Below are 15,445 nucleotides of genomic sequence, written 5' to 3'. Positions count from 1 at the left end.
ATTCCTAACCACTGGTTACGCACAGTGGGGGGGCATCCCATGGGGGCTCAGGCTGTGTCAAGTCAATGGCGTGCCAAACAGGGAGTCAGTGTGTTGCCAGATGATGGGGTAAATTCCCTTGATGTTATAAAATGGATGCCAAGGATGCCATGCCTAAAACACTCAAAAGTTTGCCTTTGCAAATTTGATGCACATGCACAAGTGGGTAATGATGTATCATAAATTACAACCTGAGACGCTGTTTTTTGCCAGAGAATGTGTCTTATTTAGTAGGTACCATGCGCAGGGCTGTTTTGGTAAGCAGCTTTTTAGGAGTAAAACCATCTTATTCCTGTCATTTCAAATTCCTTTGAATGCTTGGTTTTGCAACTTTTATACCCTCTTCAGTTAAGACAGGTAGGAAAAGAGATTTGACATTCTTAATAGTTTTTTTCTTAAGGTTCTTCTTAAATCCTTCTGGTATAATCTATGATTCCAGAAATTCTTCTGTCGTAGCCTAAAGGCTCACTACTAACCCCTTATCCTTCTCACATACCGCAAAAGAGAGACAGAAACTGTTTTGTAAATAAATTTGTATAGGTTATGCCAGATAAATAAGCAGTTCTCTTGACAATTGAAATTAAGCTATCTCCAAATTTAAAAAAAAAAAGGAAAACTTAACAGAAAACAGGTAGTAGTAGCAGTGCTCTATTTGTATTCAGTGCAAAGGATAGACATTTTTGGAAAGCCTTCCAAGTCCAAACAAACATTTCTTTTTCTGTACAAAGGTGATTTCCCAACATGCTTCTATTTGAGTGAAAATAGTTTGAGCATTGGTGTTCAAAGGCAGAAATGTATGCTTCTCCAATTTGGAAACGTTCTTGTCAATATAAACAGAACCAACTCAGCTTTTTGGTTGAAATATTGAAAAAAGGTGCTGATCCCTATCAGGGTAATTTTTAATTTTTTTTTTTTTTTATTGTGATTGTCACCTGTTGGTCAGCAAGAAGGGCTTGTGCTTTGTGTGCCTAAGCACAGTCTCTAGTGCATGGTTTTCTAACTTTATGGACTAAATCACATGCAAAATCTGTGAAATTACTATAACAGGAATAGCAGATAAAATTATTAAAAACAGAGCCCAGGCAGGGACTGTTCTCTTCTTATTGTCCCAACTGAACACCCTGTGCCCAGGTGGCATCTGGCTACTGGCATGGCAGCCACTGCCCTTGGCTTCAGTGGTGTGTAAGGATATCCAGGAGAAGAGTGGGCCAAGGGAGAAATGCGGATGGGGTGCAAGGTGCCAGCTTCCTCCACAGTGCATCCATGGGAGCCAGCAGGTTGCTGGGGCTGTTCAGTGGGGCCACTTGGACTTGTGCAGTATGTAGCATGCAAAGTTGTCTCTTTGGGAAATTTAGGAATGTACTTAGGTCTCTGAAGCAATGCTGCTGTGGCTCAGAAGCACAGCCCAATTCAGTGTGAACTTGAGTGATTACCACAGCTATTACTGCATCTATAAATAGAATTCATCTTACAATATATTAAGTTTAATGATATAATAAATAAATTACAGTTAACTTTAATAGGAGCACAATGAATGGAAACACAGTTCTTATGAAGATCTGCTGCCGTTAGTGAATGTTTTGCAAGATGCATTATATGTAATACCATCTTCTTCCTTTGAAAAATGAATAATCTAACAATACCCTGTAGAAACAAAACACAAAAAAGCAACTCGACATGTTCCTGTTGCATGGAAAGCACGCAAGCACATGAAAGTGCAGGTTGCTTTATCAACCTTAACTCTGCCCCTTATGAATATGCGTTGTGAAAAATGTTTGTTATATGATAATATAATAATTGCTAGTTCTAAAACAAACTATACAATGTTTCTATGTAAGAAACTTGCATGGTTACTGTCACAGGGAATTAAAAGCAACGTGAAACCTAGCTCCACTGATATTTTCCTTTCATTTATCTTTTTCTTTAACAAGAAAAAGCTTTGGAAAGAAAAATGTTTTGGGCTTGTTTGTTGGGTTTTTTTCCAGTGAAATAATATACAGTTCTAATGAGACAAGATCCTTGGAGTAAACATGACATGTTTAAGGAAGGTTGTTGACGTTACACCCCCTGCCTATGGTTCACCTTGTTGTGCTTGTTTTATGGTAAATCTTTTGAGTGTCCATTTTCATTTGTCAAAGGCAAAGTATATTTTCCAATGCAAATAAGTTGCTCTGGTAACAATACAGTCCTCTGGGTTGGGAGGACAAAGCCCAAACCCCCCAGTTCCTTGCCTTTTCACCTAAGGCTGTAATTTGGCAAGTGTTCAAGGCAGCTTTTCTAGGGGCTTGGGAAGGTTAAAAAGGAGAGAGCAGGCTGTCTCTCTTGCTATGCTGGCACAGATGTGTATGGCTGTGCAGGAGGGGAGATGGGGAATCTGACCTGGTTGAAAAACAGCCCAGCAAAAAGGAGTCCCGAGGTCAGTTGCCACCATGGTTTGACCCCAGAGCCATACAATGAAGGTTGTGGTGGCACACCTGAGAAGGTGATGCAAGCATAGAAATGAATGGCCAAAGGCAGCCATGGGTTCACAGGTGTAGGGACTGCTTTTTTGCTTTTTTTTCTTCTTCCCAGTGGCTGTGCTGGCTTAAGTGCACACCAAACTGTAGCCGAGAGAGTGATGCCACTAGGTGTAAATAATAGGCTTATGCTCTCTGTGTGGGACACTCAGGTTACAGTTCCTCATACCTTTTTCTCAGTGGTGTAGCTGGCTCAAGGAATCTGTGCCCTGCCTGTGAATTGCTCATTTGCTTCTGCTGGCTCAGTTGTTTATGAAGGCATGGTAGAAAATTAAACCAGAAACTAGTTCTAAAAAGAAGAAAAAAGAAAACCCCAAGGGTAAAAACTTAAAACCACCTCTCCTGTATCAGTTAATGAACCTGGTTCACAGAGTATTTCTACAAATGTTTGTTCCTGCAAAAATAAGGGCAAGAGCCATTTTGGGACAGGAATGAGACTGGGACATCTTTAAGCTGGTGTTGCCACCAAGAAACAATGCATGGAACTGTTCCCTTCATAAATGGGCATATGACAGCTTTGGCTGTACTCCTTTAAAATAGCCTAAGCATTGAAGCATATGTTGCAAGTTCTGTGCCCAACTACAAGGAACCAACAAAGAGGACAGGATGTATGACCTTCAGAGGGGAGTTCTGCTCTGCTGGAGACACAGTGATACCGTATTACATTAAGCCTGTCTGTGAAATCTCCCTGCTCTTAAAATATAAATTGAAGTTTATTATAAATATCCAGCGCTGAAGTGTGTTATATACACATCATGTTTAAATCCTTTTCAAAGCTATTTCTTGCAGCCATTAACTAGCACACCTTTTGAATTCTATCAATGTATTTAGAAGTCAATATTTTTTAAAGGCAAATGTTATAAGAAGGTGGTTTATGGGTAATCTCTGCTACAGATATATACCTTTAAAATGGTATTTGTAATCAAAGTTCATACTATTCTAATAAGATCAGGATTTATAAATAAATAATAATCTGATTTTTCAGTTGCTACCAATGCCATTTCCTTCCCTGCAAAAACAAAATCTAAAGCCTTTTTACACTTTTATTTGACTACAGTACCTTACTTTGCATGGAAATCAAGGATAATCATGTGTGAGGAATTTAATTTTGAAAGCAATCTTCAAAATGCTTTGCCAAGAAACCTTATAGAGTTAATAAACAGTTCAGTATTACCTATCATACTTTGTAATACGTATTCTCCACTCCATTTAAGTAAGCTTTGGAAGACTTCATGCAAGTTAGTGTAGTGCCTCTGTGTGTCCTTCCTTCCTCCCATAATAGAGTTCCTGTTGCTTACACTACTTCATCCCAAACCTTAAGTTCACCAATACTACAAAAATATATCATTTATCAGTAAGCTGCTGATCAGTGCACATTGCAATGTCCAGGTTTGCTTGTACTACACTTGAACTACACAAGATCATAAGCATAAATTTCTTCCTGTAAGTGTGTTGAGGCAGACGTGCTGGAGTGGACCTTTCTAAGCTTGCTGCAGGCATTATAAGTAAATTGAGCAGAAATTCCTCAATCTAAACTGCTTCCAGGGAGCCAAGTTGTTCTTGTTCTTACCTCATAGTTGGAATGTAGCAGCTGTTGGCCACTAACTGGTGCACTTAAATTCATTTCTTCAGGTCTGTTCTGCTCCATCAATACTAATGGTATATTCTACACAAACAGATGGTTGTATCTGTGTGATAAGGTGCATTGCACACTGTACCCTTGAAATTTGTTATATATTCCAGTTTTCTTTAATCAGTCAGTGTCCTAAAACTTTGTCTCACCCTGCCCACAGATTGGGAATTGACACACAAAAAGTTCCAGCTCAGCACCTAGGATTCACGTAATAAATCTCAAATTAGCAGCAGCTCCTAAGGCTAGCCTAGCCCAAATTGAACTGGGAGAAACAATGAGAACATGGGATTTCCAAGATCCCAGTGGGTCACTTGTTTAATTTCACAATAATTCAGAAAGAAAAAGATCTGACAATAATAGCAGTGCCTTTTTGTAGAGGAAAAGCCCACCCTAAATTATTTTGGAACATGTTTAATGCTTGATGTTGTATGGGATTTTTTTCTTCTTTTCTGAGACCTTACACATGTTGGACTTCAGCATGTGCCTTTCTCATTGACTGAATGGGAACTCAGGCTTTTAAATGTAGGTGTACTAAGCTAAGCTGTGGTTAAATGTCTAAAGCAGATGGCAGAAGTACCTCTCTGTGGGGCCAGATTCTTGCCTGAATGGGAGCATTTGGCAAATTAAATGAAGTATGTAGTTGGATGAATAGGTCGAATATAGAAGACAAAGTGCTGGCTGCTGCAGCTGCCCAAACTAGATTACCAAGCAGAAGGGGAGTGTGTAAAACCTAAGTGGGTCCAAATTTGAGAAAGGGAAAAACAACTGAGCGTGACCATTCTTCCCAGATCATCTTTGCTGTGTGTCCAGGGTAAATCTTGCGCAGTTAAGAATTTGGCCCCACCCGATGAGGATGTTTGGTTTCCTGGATAGAAAAGAAAAACCACAACACATAAAAATCCCTCTGAAGTATTTCTAAAGGAGTCAGTCTGCTAAGTGTCTGCTAAATGTGCAGAGTACACAGAATCCCTTCTGGCACTGTCTTGAATGATGCATTTACCAATATTAACGGAGATACCAAACCATATTGCTCCATAGTTCCTCCTGTACACATTATGCTCCTAACACACATATGTGTATGTGAAACACCCGTTACAGTTTTTGCATTCCGTGGTTTAAACACTAGTGTTTTTCCAAAATGCTGACTGGCCATTACCACAGCCAGACCATCCTTTGGTCTCTCCGCTCAAAAATGTTTCTCCAACTAAAAAAAACAACAAAAAAATGTTGTTTCTTTGGTCTGTTGCACTGTAATCTCCGTTCTTCTGGGGATTATATAGCTCTGTGGGTGATTTCTGTAATTCATTCTAGTCTTTCATTAGAAGTAATAGACGATCTTAATTACAGCATGCCACATGACAAACTGGTAAAGGTGCTAGAAATGTTGCCAACAGGAAAAGAATTGGATGCTGTGAATTTTTTTTAATTAAGAGTTGGCAGTACTGACGGGAAATAAGACTGGACTTGTGTCCACTGAAAACTATGTAATTTTGGTGTAGACATTTTTCTAAATGTCATTAATTGTATGCTGTTTGTGGTTTTAAGAACTTGAAAAATTATCTCCAGCTTAAACAAAATAAGACCAACCTTTGAAGTTGAATATATACCAAATAGGGAAAAAAACATAGTAACTTTTGATTTTTTTCTTAACATTGCTTTATAAACTGTAGTCTTCTTCAATGTACCTTAATTTGTGATGAACATTTACTTTATACCATTAAGTATTCTTAGAGCATACTATGTTACTACAGTAAATATTTTTTTAAATGTCTATAGAGATGTAAATGGATGCATCATCTTTGCTACTTGCTGTCAGGCTCTCAAAAGCATCTACAGGTTTGGGGTCTTATGCCTTCACCCTTGTATTTTCCCAGATGGTGCAGAGTGAAGCTATGTGATCTGCAGCACAGCTCAGTCTCCAGGGTTGGGCAGTTCCACACTACTTTTGCAAACCCTTAATTAATTTATTACAAGGTAGAGTGTGGTGCATTCATGACACTAAATTTTTCTGAGGACAGGGTGGTTCTCAAAGTCAAGGGAGAGAGAGAAAGTCCTTTCTAGACAGGAATTTAGAGTAGTAGTCTAATAGTAAGTGCCTTTAGCCTCTCGTAGAGTGTGTTCCTCTCCCTCAATCAGAGAGAGCCCAGGCTGTTGTTAGGCATTTGGGACAAGAGCAGACACTCAACTAGAGTAAACTTGCGACTACCCAGACACTATCAAACTTAATGGGAGGCAGAGGGAATGTTTCTTTATTTGTAGAGAATGAAAAATTGAACCACCATAGAGAAAAATACTAAATAAGTGAGAGCCAGAGCCATATCCATGTGCAATTTTTGGTTTTTGCTCTGAGAAAGGCAGACTGCTAGATGGAAGATGGTCACTGTTCAAATGTCAAAATCTGTCTGTGGTATCTGTATCTAAAATTAGGAAAAACCCCAAACCTTTTGTGCAGAATAAATACCTGACATACTGAGTTTTCTACCACTAGAAAATGATTGTTGGGGTTATTACATGGGTCCTGACTGTGGCAAAGAGATTAGCAGTTAAGTCAGTGGTTTTTTACCATGAGACAATATCTGCCAATCATTATCAAAAGAGAAGTAATCTGCAATAGTAGTACTCCAAAAAAGAGGAAAATAGTAATTTCTAATTATTATTCAACTCATTGACTGCTTAATTCCAAAGCACATTTTGTTCAAAAGATAAATCTAGCCATGCTGTCAGATTACACTTGCTTTTGGGCTGAGGGAGAGGCTGATCCCTGAGGATTTCCTGCCAGTCCCCGCTGTGATGCTGGAGGAAGAGTAGCCACCCCCCCTCTGCATTGAGTACACTCACTGATGGAAGAAAGGGCAGAGGTAGCTGCAAGCATCTCAGGGCGTTATGCATGCACATATATAAAGTACTTCTAAGTCCCCACAGCGACAATGTTCAATTCTTTCTTACTCTGATGATTTGGATATTAATTTGCTTCCTGCAATTGTTTAATGTGTATATGCAGCCTATGGGGTTTTTTTTCCTTCCCCTTTGCATGTGATGTGCCAGCAAAGGAAGACAGTAATAGTCTCCCGGGATATGTACAGCTCTGTTCATGTCTGAGGTACGAAGTCAACTCAGGACCATTTTGTTCTCATAAAATATACAGCACTGCAGTTCAATGGATAATGGCATAAATACCAGGATTTGATGGGCAGAACCATTTTCACTGGGAGATGAAAAACACTATGAGGACTCGGTGCTGGATGGGAGATACATAAAACCATATAGAAGCAGGATCTCATGTGCTATGGGGGTAGTGATTTTGCCTTATCTGAGTGTGCTAATACCTGTCACACTTTGCTATTACCAAATAGTAATATATATCAGTTTTTTTAAAGTACTAATGAGGAAGCTAATGGATTTTGCAAAAAGTACTTCCACTCCTTTAGATGTGTTCTATAAAGGTAGAACATTTTTTTGTACTGCTTTGGGTGATAAAAAGATGGTTTCCCTTCAGGTCAGCAGGAGCTGACTACATTTGCTTCTGAGTGCATTCGTCTGGAGGGCTGCTGGGCATCTCCAATTTCACTGCACTGGGGAAAATTATACAGGAACGTTGGGGCTTCAGATTATGCTCAGGGTGTTCTTTGCTCTGAACTTGGACAGAAAACTTTGCAGGAGGGGGGAAAAAACCGAGGAAAAATTGCTGAAGCTGAAGACTCTTTGAGTTGTCTGTATGGAAACTAAAAAAACAAGCTGCCTGGCTGCTCCACTGGTTGCAGGTGTCTGTCTGAGAGCCCAGCCATATGTCAGGAACTTCAGTGCCCTTGAGTCGAACCGTAAGGATGAATTGGACAGATTTGTTGATGTGCACAGAGTAGGAAATGACCAAAAAAGGAGCGTTCTTTAACAAGTAATTACCAAGGGCTTTCCTTTTGCCTTCACTGAAATACAGGTGAGAATCCTGCATAGGATTTGAAGCCCGAGCTAAGATGGCTTGGTGCCGCCCAAGGGCTGTGTTGTACGGGAGCGGGGAGCGTGTGTGCGCCCAGGCTGTTCCAGGTGCGCGGGGAAGGCTGCCTGCCTCCCCGCTGGGGAAACCCCGGCCCCGCTCCTGCTTTTGACAGCTCCGCCGCGGCTCTGCTGTGAATTACTATTTTAATGAATATTACATAATTCTCGGATTCGGCTCTTTCAACTCCTAAATCTTCAAACCCCGTTTATTCTATTGTTTAAGCAATAGAGGGTATTTCAGCATCTTTTTCCCTGGCAAAACTAGCGCATTTCAAATTATTCTAAAATTACCCGCACTTTTGAAGGACTAATTTGCGTCTGTCCACGGAACGCAGTCATAGACGAGTCCAGCCAGGCCCGCCGAGGGCGACGGTATAATTATAATTAGTGGAAACGGGTTTATTTTGCTCCAGCTTGGAAAACCGTGGAGCGTGTAGCACTGGGGAACAGAGCGAGGGCTGGGGGGGGCGGCCCCCGCCTGAGGCGGTGTGGAGGAAGAGCAGGGGGAGGAAAGGGGGAAATAGCCCCAACCTACGCAGCGCTGTTTTTTTATTATTATTATTTTTCGCCCTTTCCCCGGCGTGGGGGCGGTTTCCCGCCGGCGGGGCCCGCGGGTCCCTCCCGGCCGCGCATCCCGCAGTGCCGCGCCGCCGCTGCGGAGGCGGGCGGGGAGGGAGGGACGGGGCGGGCGCGGGGGGCGGGCGGAGGCAGGCGGCGGGCAGGGCGGGCAGGGGGAGCCGGGCTGCGCGCAGGCAGGGCAGGGCAGGGCCGGGGCGAGCCGGGCCGAGCAGCGCCGCCGCCGCCCGCCGTGCCCGAGCATGTCGGCGCGGGAGGCGGTGACCTACCTGCCGGAGAAGGGGCTGTACTGCCAGCGCCTGCCCGGCCGCCGGGCCCGCGGGGCGCCGCCGCCGCCGCGCAAGGGGAAGCGCGCCGACACCATGGGCTTCTACGGCACCCTCAAGATGATCTTCTACAAAGTGAGTGGCCGCCCGCCCCCCGCCCCGCACCCGGCCCGCGGCCGCGGAGGGCGGGGGGGAGGCGGGAGGGGCGGGCGGGGGCCGCGGTGTCCGCGGAGGGCGGCGGTGCGCGGGCGGGGACGTGCCGGCGGCGGGGGGCTGCCGCCCGGCCGTAGCTGCAGTCAGCGCGCTGCCGGTGAGCGCTGCCAGCGCTGGGTGGCGGGCGGTGATGCGGAATGCAGTTTGCTGCCCCTTCTTTTATTTATTTTTTTTATTATTATTTTTTACCATACGGCGATCTCGGTTATTTCGGTAATTAATGTTGTCTGAAGGAGTTGTGTTTTCCTAGCGACAGATTAAATATTTTAGAGGGATGTTTGCTCGACGGTTTCTGTTTTTCGGTTACACAGAGACCTTGCTAGTGTCTGAATCTTGTCACTAGACCACTCTGCTGTAGAGAAAGTTTTATCTTCTTCGTATGGTAAAAGGCCTTTTTGACCCTGTATTTACTTAGCACCTTTTGAGATGCTGAAAGTCAGTCTGTGTGGTGGACCCCATGTGAAAGTTGCCTAAAATACCTGAAAAAAACACGACCAAAAGAAACAGGTGGAATCATTATTAGGCAACATAATGCATATTGTTTTCTTTGCTAATGCAGAAGAGTAAATCACTAGAGCTGATTATTCTATTGCAGCCTTCCTACTTTTTATTTTTAAGGTGTACTTCTGGAAGCAGAAAAGGAATATGATGATGATAACCTCTCAGAGAGGCAAGATGGAAATAAAAATTTTCCTTGAACAAGAAAAATCCTTTCTGAAAAGTCTATCATCAAATGCTGATATTCGTGCTCAAACATCTTATTTATGCTTCCAGTAATTTTGATGGCTCACCTATCTAGCACAATGATAAAAGATGGTATCTACTGTTTTTCAGTGATGCTTACAACTGGTTTTCTTGGGGGAAGCACTCACGGGGGGTTGCGCCTCCTGGGGCATGGGGAAGGAGTGAGGGTGAGGTTGGTGGTTCGGCAGAATGCAGGGCGGTTCTGGCTGAATACTTTTGTGGTGAAATGCTGTGGAGTGTCCCATGTGAGGCATGGGCAAGAAAACACTGCTATAAAGTAAGCTCTTCTGCTTGCGTTGTAACTGTTACTGTAAAGATATAACTAGGTAACCTTAGTTAGCTTTCCTTTGTAATCGCTAATGAAGCAGACCACAAGATCTTCAGTGACTGTTTTTAGGTAAAGCCATAAAGGTATAAAAACCAAAATCACAACAAAATTACGTGGACCATAAGCTTTAAAGAATCCTGCTGGGTTTGAGGTGTTTTGTTTTAGGTAGCTTCGGCAGATACAGTAAACGGTTAAATAACTGTGTTATAATATAACATTAAAAAAGATCAAATCAGTTGTGTAAGAAAGATGACAACTTTTAAACTGTATCTTAAACATGAAATTTTGGAAAAAAAAGGAAGCAATTGGTTATAGTAAGTCTGAATTGTAATACAAGTAGTTTATGTATTTTGCAGCCCACAGTTGTAAACAGCAGTAAACATTATTCAGTTGGCTTCAGTGCTTTGGTGTATCACATCTCAAAAAAAAAAAAAAAACCCAACAAAAACTCAGAAGTTGCATTTGGCATATGTATGTCTCACTGAGTCCAAAAGCCTGTGGTTAAAGATTACCCAAATATGTAGAAAGTAATCTTTATTTGTCTGCCTGGATAAATATGGCTTTCACTGGTTTCCATCTCTTTGGTAATTTTTGCAGTCTGGCTTCCCCTTTTAGCAGCTGCCCTGCTCATTATTTGGTTTTGATCATATCTAATTGCAGATGACATTCAAGACTAGGGTGTAGCATTTTTCATTCTTACCCTTCTTGGAAAAATACTGGTTAATCAGTCAGTTTTACTGCAGCTTTATAAATATTTTCAATGTACAAATTTAAAATAAAAGGATAGACAAAAGAAAAGATACAGTCTTTTTTTTTTTTTCAGGCCCTAAAATAAATATACTTTATAGTGCAGACAAGCTACCTAAAATTTAACCATTTCCATGAGAGACTTAGCAATGAACCTGAACACAAAGAATTAAGGGCTTTAGTTTAGTTCTTTTGCTCCTTTCCTGGGAGAATAGTCAGGGAACAGTTTAGTAAATAAACTAACACACTTCTGCACACTTTTTCACATTTGAAATTTGGAAATAAAAAGAATGTAATTACAATAGATTTTGGACCCTATTAAACAGCAATAATACATACATGCACCCTATAAAACATGTATCAAATATTGTTGAATCTAGAAACTAAAATGCTGCTTTAAATCATTTTGTGAGCGTCAACTTTGTTGAAATCTGGTATTAAATTAAAGTATATTAAAGTAGAAGGTAAAAATGTATAAATTTTACAGAAGTACACATAAGTAAGGCTGGTCATGTAACTAAATCCATGTTGTTACTCTTTTTCCCTCACCTTGCAGATGAAGAGAAAGTTGGACCATGGCTCCGAGGTCCGTTCTTTCTCTCTGGGAAAGAAACCCTGCAAAGTCTCAGAATACACAAGGTAATTAAATGCAATAACAGAACACTGGATCCTGATTCCTGCATATATCCTGTCTTTCCAATTGCTGAGCCTGATTAATTAAGGTCCTCTTAAAACACTGTAAAGCAAAGAAGAGGTGGTATCAGCATTTATATATTGCTTTGCTAATTTAAATTATGTGAACTGAAGATGAGTTTTAATGAAGTAGCCAGACTTACATTTCTTTGGTTGAGGTTTGTATTTCGTTCTAAATATAGCATGCCCATTTACTTAGAGACTTTTTGAGGGGTGAAGCATTCCTGGTAATAAAATCAATCTGATTTTTAAAAAGGGACGTAATGATAAACCCCAAGACTCTCACAAACTGGGATCAAATGTATCACTTTGCTATGGTAACAGGAATGAGAGAGTGGAAATTTATGTAGGCAGAGCAGACCATCTGATCTTAACAGGAACACATGCATACTTGTTATCCACTTATGGGTTCTAGTCTGCTTCCTTGCTACTCCTGAATGGTACCATATCTCTTACCTGCTGCTTTTCCAGTCAGTGGCTTTGTGGGGTAAAGCATTCCTGACCATGAGCAGGAGTAGTGGACATAACAATTGTGCTTGGATGTCACACTGCTTCCCATCCTTTTTGAATTTTACATTTTTTCCCCATAATAAGCATCGTCCCTCCCAAAAGCATTGCACTTGCCTCCCAAGGCTGTGTGGAAATAGTACTTCTTTTGAACATGGTATAATAGTGTTCAGTCACTGATGGCTCTTTCAAAAGTAATTTATATTTTATTTCTCTTCTTTAAGAGGTTTATCAGGTGATGAGTGAAAAGTTAGGAAACAAGTCACAGGACTGCTTTGCAGATGTGTAAATGCTGCAGTAGATTAAAGGAGGCAATGTGTTTTTGCTGAGAAGCATGTGTTGCAGCTTCCACATTCCCCCAAGTCTCAAGGTGGTGTATTCTCCCAGTTTCTAAGTCGGGCTAATGGAAGAACTCTCTTGTTGGCCACCATTTCTTCAGGTGACACGCCGTTCTCTACACTTCCAGAAGAGTAAACAGTTCAGCAACAAAGAAACCACTTCTTTGTCAAGTGTGTGTGTCAGATTCAGAGGAACTGCTGGACTTGTCCAGCTTCCACAGAAACCTAACTGATTGTTTCGGGAGAATGTTTTGGGAAGATTAAAGCATGAACAAGTATCTTGTGATACAAACTCAGATCAAAGGAAAGAGGCTTTTAGATTCTGTTTAGTATAACTATTTTTGACTGAAAACCAGTTTACAGCAGAAGAAAGTAAAGCGTAACTGTTTTACTGGGGCAAGCTCAAGGCTACATATTGCTCAGATCCAATAAAAGCTAATTTCAAGTGCCTTACTTTGGACCTTGAATGATAGGCCTTGTGCTGGATCTCTGTGCAGGTGATGAGAATGAGTAAGCTGTAATACCGCATTTTATTTTAAAAATACTTTTAACTTATGTTCCTTGTATTTTGAGTCATTATTGGCATACAAAAATCCCTAAGTAACATCCTATCCTCCCTCTCCTAATTATTTGATTTTATTTTATCTAAATAATATTTAAGCAAATTATGCAGTTCTCGTACCTGCTTGTTTCCATTTTCCCTACGATCAACAAATGCCATTAAGAGGATCCTTCATCTCTGAAACAGTATTTTTATATCAGTTTCTGTTTCTGTTATTACTCAGCAAAATGAACATTTAAAAATATGCCTGCTCAAACCGATCTTTAGTTTCTTGACCAGTTTGGGTAAATGTTAGGACATGCTATAGTTGTCCTTCAGAATAAGGAAGAGTAGAGTGAAATATTTGTAGAGCATAATGAGGTAAATATTAAAATGAACTTGCCTTGCATCATTTAAAGCTATCCTGTAGCCACTGAAAAACCAGTAAAACCTATAAGCTCATACCTTCAAAAAAGCTGGATTTATCCTACACAAAAGCAAAGGGTTCTTTGGAGTCTTACACTGTATTTAAAATTTTCATGCTTATGCAAATACTACCAGCATTCTGTATTTCCTGCTAGGGAATACAAATTTGGTATTCTGTGAACGAAGTACTTTACATTATGTAAAAAAAACCAACCAAAAACCCACAAAAAAACCTCAAACCCCCAAAAAACCCCAAACCAGAAAACACAGTCAGCTGTATTTCTTTAGACTCCCACAACAGCAGCTTAATCCCAGCTCTTTTAAAAGCTCCATCCCATATGAATGAGCTGGTTTTTAACATGTCAGAGTGAAAAAATCACACTAATTCAGAGAGCACCTTTGGCTTCTTTTCCCTTTTCACCTCACCCCCCACCCCTTTAATTCCTCTGTCATTCTATCAACACGCAAACTTTAAAAGACTGTATACAGTATTTCAAAGCCCAGTTCTAGATCACTAAGCCACTAGAACTGCTTGATATTATTAGATCTTTGTCAACAAAATATATTAAGAGCTAAAAATAGATACTTTTTTTTTCTTTCTGTTTGAGGATAAAGCAGCACTAGTACATTTCACATACAGGTGAGACTCTGAGCTCTGGCTTCCTACAGCCCCAGTCAGAAGGCACCAGTGGAGCCCAGAAGGAAAAGAAGTACCCTGGCAAGGGAAGGAATATATAAACCTGAGTTTTTGTAGGCAACCTGCTGGCCAATTAACAGAGTGGTAATTTTTCAGCCCTGAAAGGTGATCCCCATTTCTCCCCAAGCTGGAGGGTTAGCACTGCAGTGATAGAAGCAAGCAGATTTATCCAAGTGAGGGACTGACCTCTTGAGTGACCAGCAGCACAATTTTTCATATTAATGCTTTTGCATGAAGCTAAAGAGTTTAATTAATAGTTGCAAATTATGTACTAGATTTTTTTTGTTCTGCAATAGACTTCTGAATTTTTCTTAATGTTTGATGTATGACTGTCACTTTTTATTTGTATCGTAGTACTACGGGGCTGGTGCCATGTTCCGCCACACCTACTACTTTTGGGGACCTGAGGGCAGCCAATGGCCAGGGACAGCAGCGTCGCCGCATTACATCTGTGCAGCCACCATCAGGCCTTCAGGAATGGCTGAAAATGTTTCAGGTAACCAGTGCTTAGAGAAAGGAACATCTGAAGCAGCTAACCCCCATGGTTCAAGTAGGAGATTGCTTCGGCAGAGTCAGTCCTCCTTATACATCCAGAATGCCTCTGCCATTGATTTTGTGTTCTGTTGCAGAAACAAATGGGCATCAACTTTAAGGAATTGTTGGTCCCTGTTTCAGCAAGTTACTGTAGAGACTGATAAAAAATAACGGCTTTCGCTGGTTTCTTAATAAAATAACCCTTCCTGTTTAGTGCTTTCATATTTTCTGCCAAGTCTGTCAACATGTAATGGCTACGTTCATGGCCTCAAGCTAACTTGAGACGTTTTCACTCGAGACTAGTAAGCTTTAGTGCATGCTTTGCTTCAGTGCAGGTATAACACTAGATTTGTCATAAGTCTGGTGTCTTCTAAGAATAGAAAAAAAAGTTTATCAAAAATAGATTAAAAGGAAACTCAGTATTTTTACTGATCTTTGTGTACTGAACATGTCAGGCAGTACATGCACACATAGTCAAAGGGAGGGAGGGAAAAGGTTTTTTGTATTTTTTCAACCACCTTCAATAGCACCTAAAAAAAAACTTAACCCCACACTTGCTCAGGTCAAAACTGAAATCTGCCTGGACACTAGTCTGAGAGCACCTAAGCCAATTCTGTGTGTGTTAATACAAACACAATTTGGGGCAGGCCTCTG

General features: G+C 41.0%; 1 protein-coding gene across 3 annotated transcripts in view; it reads left to right on the top strand.

Annotated features, from left to right (window-relative positions):
* The window catches only part of FBXW7 (F-box and WD repeat domain containing 7), a 168,217-nt gene that overhangs the window by 125,992 nt on the left and 26,780 nt on the right, over positions 1-15,445 (top strand). For 2 of the 3 annotated variants that reach the window (XM_017805941.1, XM_017805943.1), the window contains 2 exons: positions 11,612-11,694; positions 14,612-14,753. In XM_017805941.1, coding sequence (XP_017661430.1) covers positions 11,612-11,694; positions 14,612-14,753 — 225 coding nt within the window. Of the gene's footprint in view, positions 1-8,956; positions 9,159-11,611; positions 11,695-14,611; positions 14,754-15,445 lie in introns of those variants that run through there. The other variant, XM_017805942.1, reaches the window with a different exon arrangement.

The sequence above is a fragment of the Lepidothrix coronata genome, unplaced genomic scaffold (assembly GCF_001604755.1).
Source record: "Lepidothrix coronata isolate B3197 unplaced genomic scaffold, Lepidothrix_coronata-1.0 Scaffold13, whole genome shotgun sequence".
NCBI lineage: Eukaryota > Metazoa > Chordata > Aves > Passeriformes > Pipridae > Lepidothrix > Lepidothrix coronata.
Note: the sequence above shows the minus strand (reverse complement) of the source record. Positions and strands in the feature narration are given on the sequence as shown.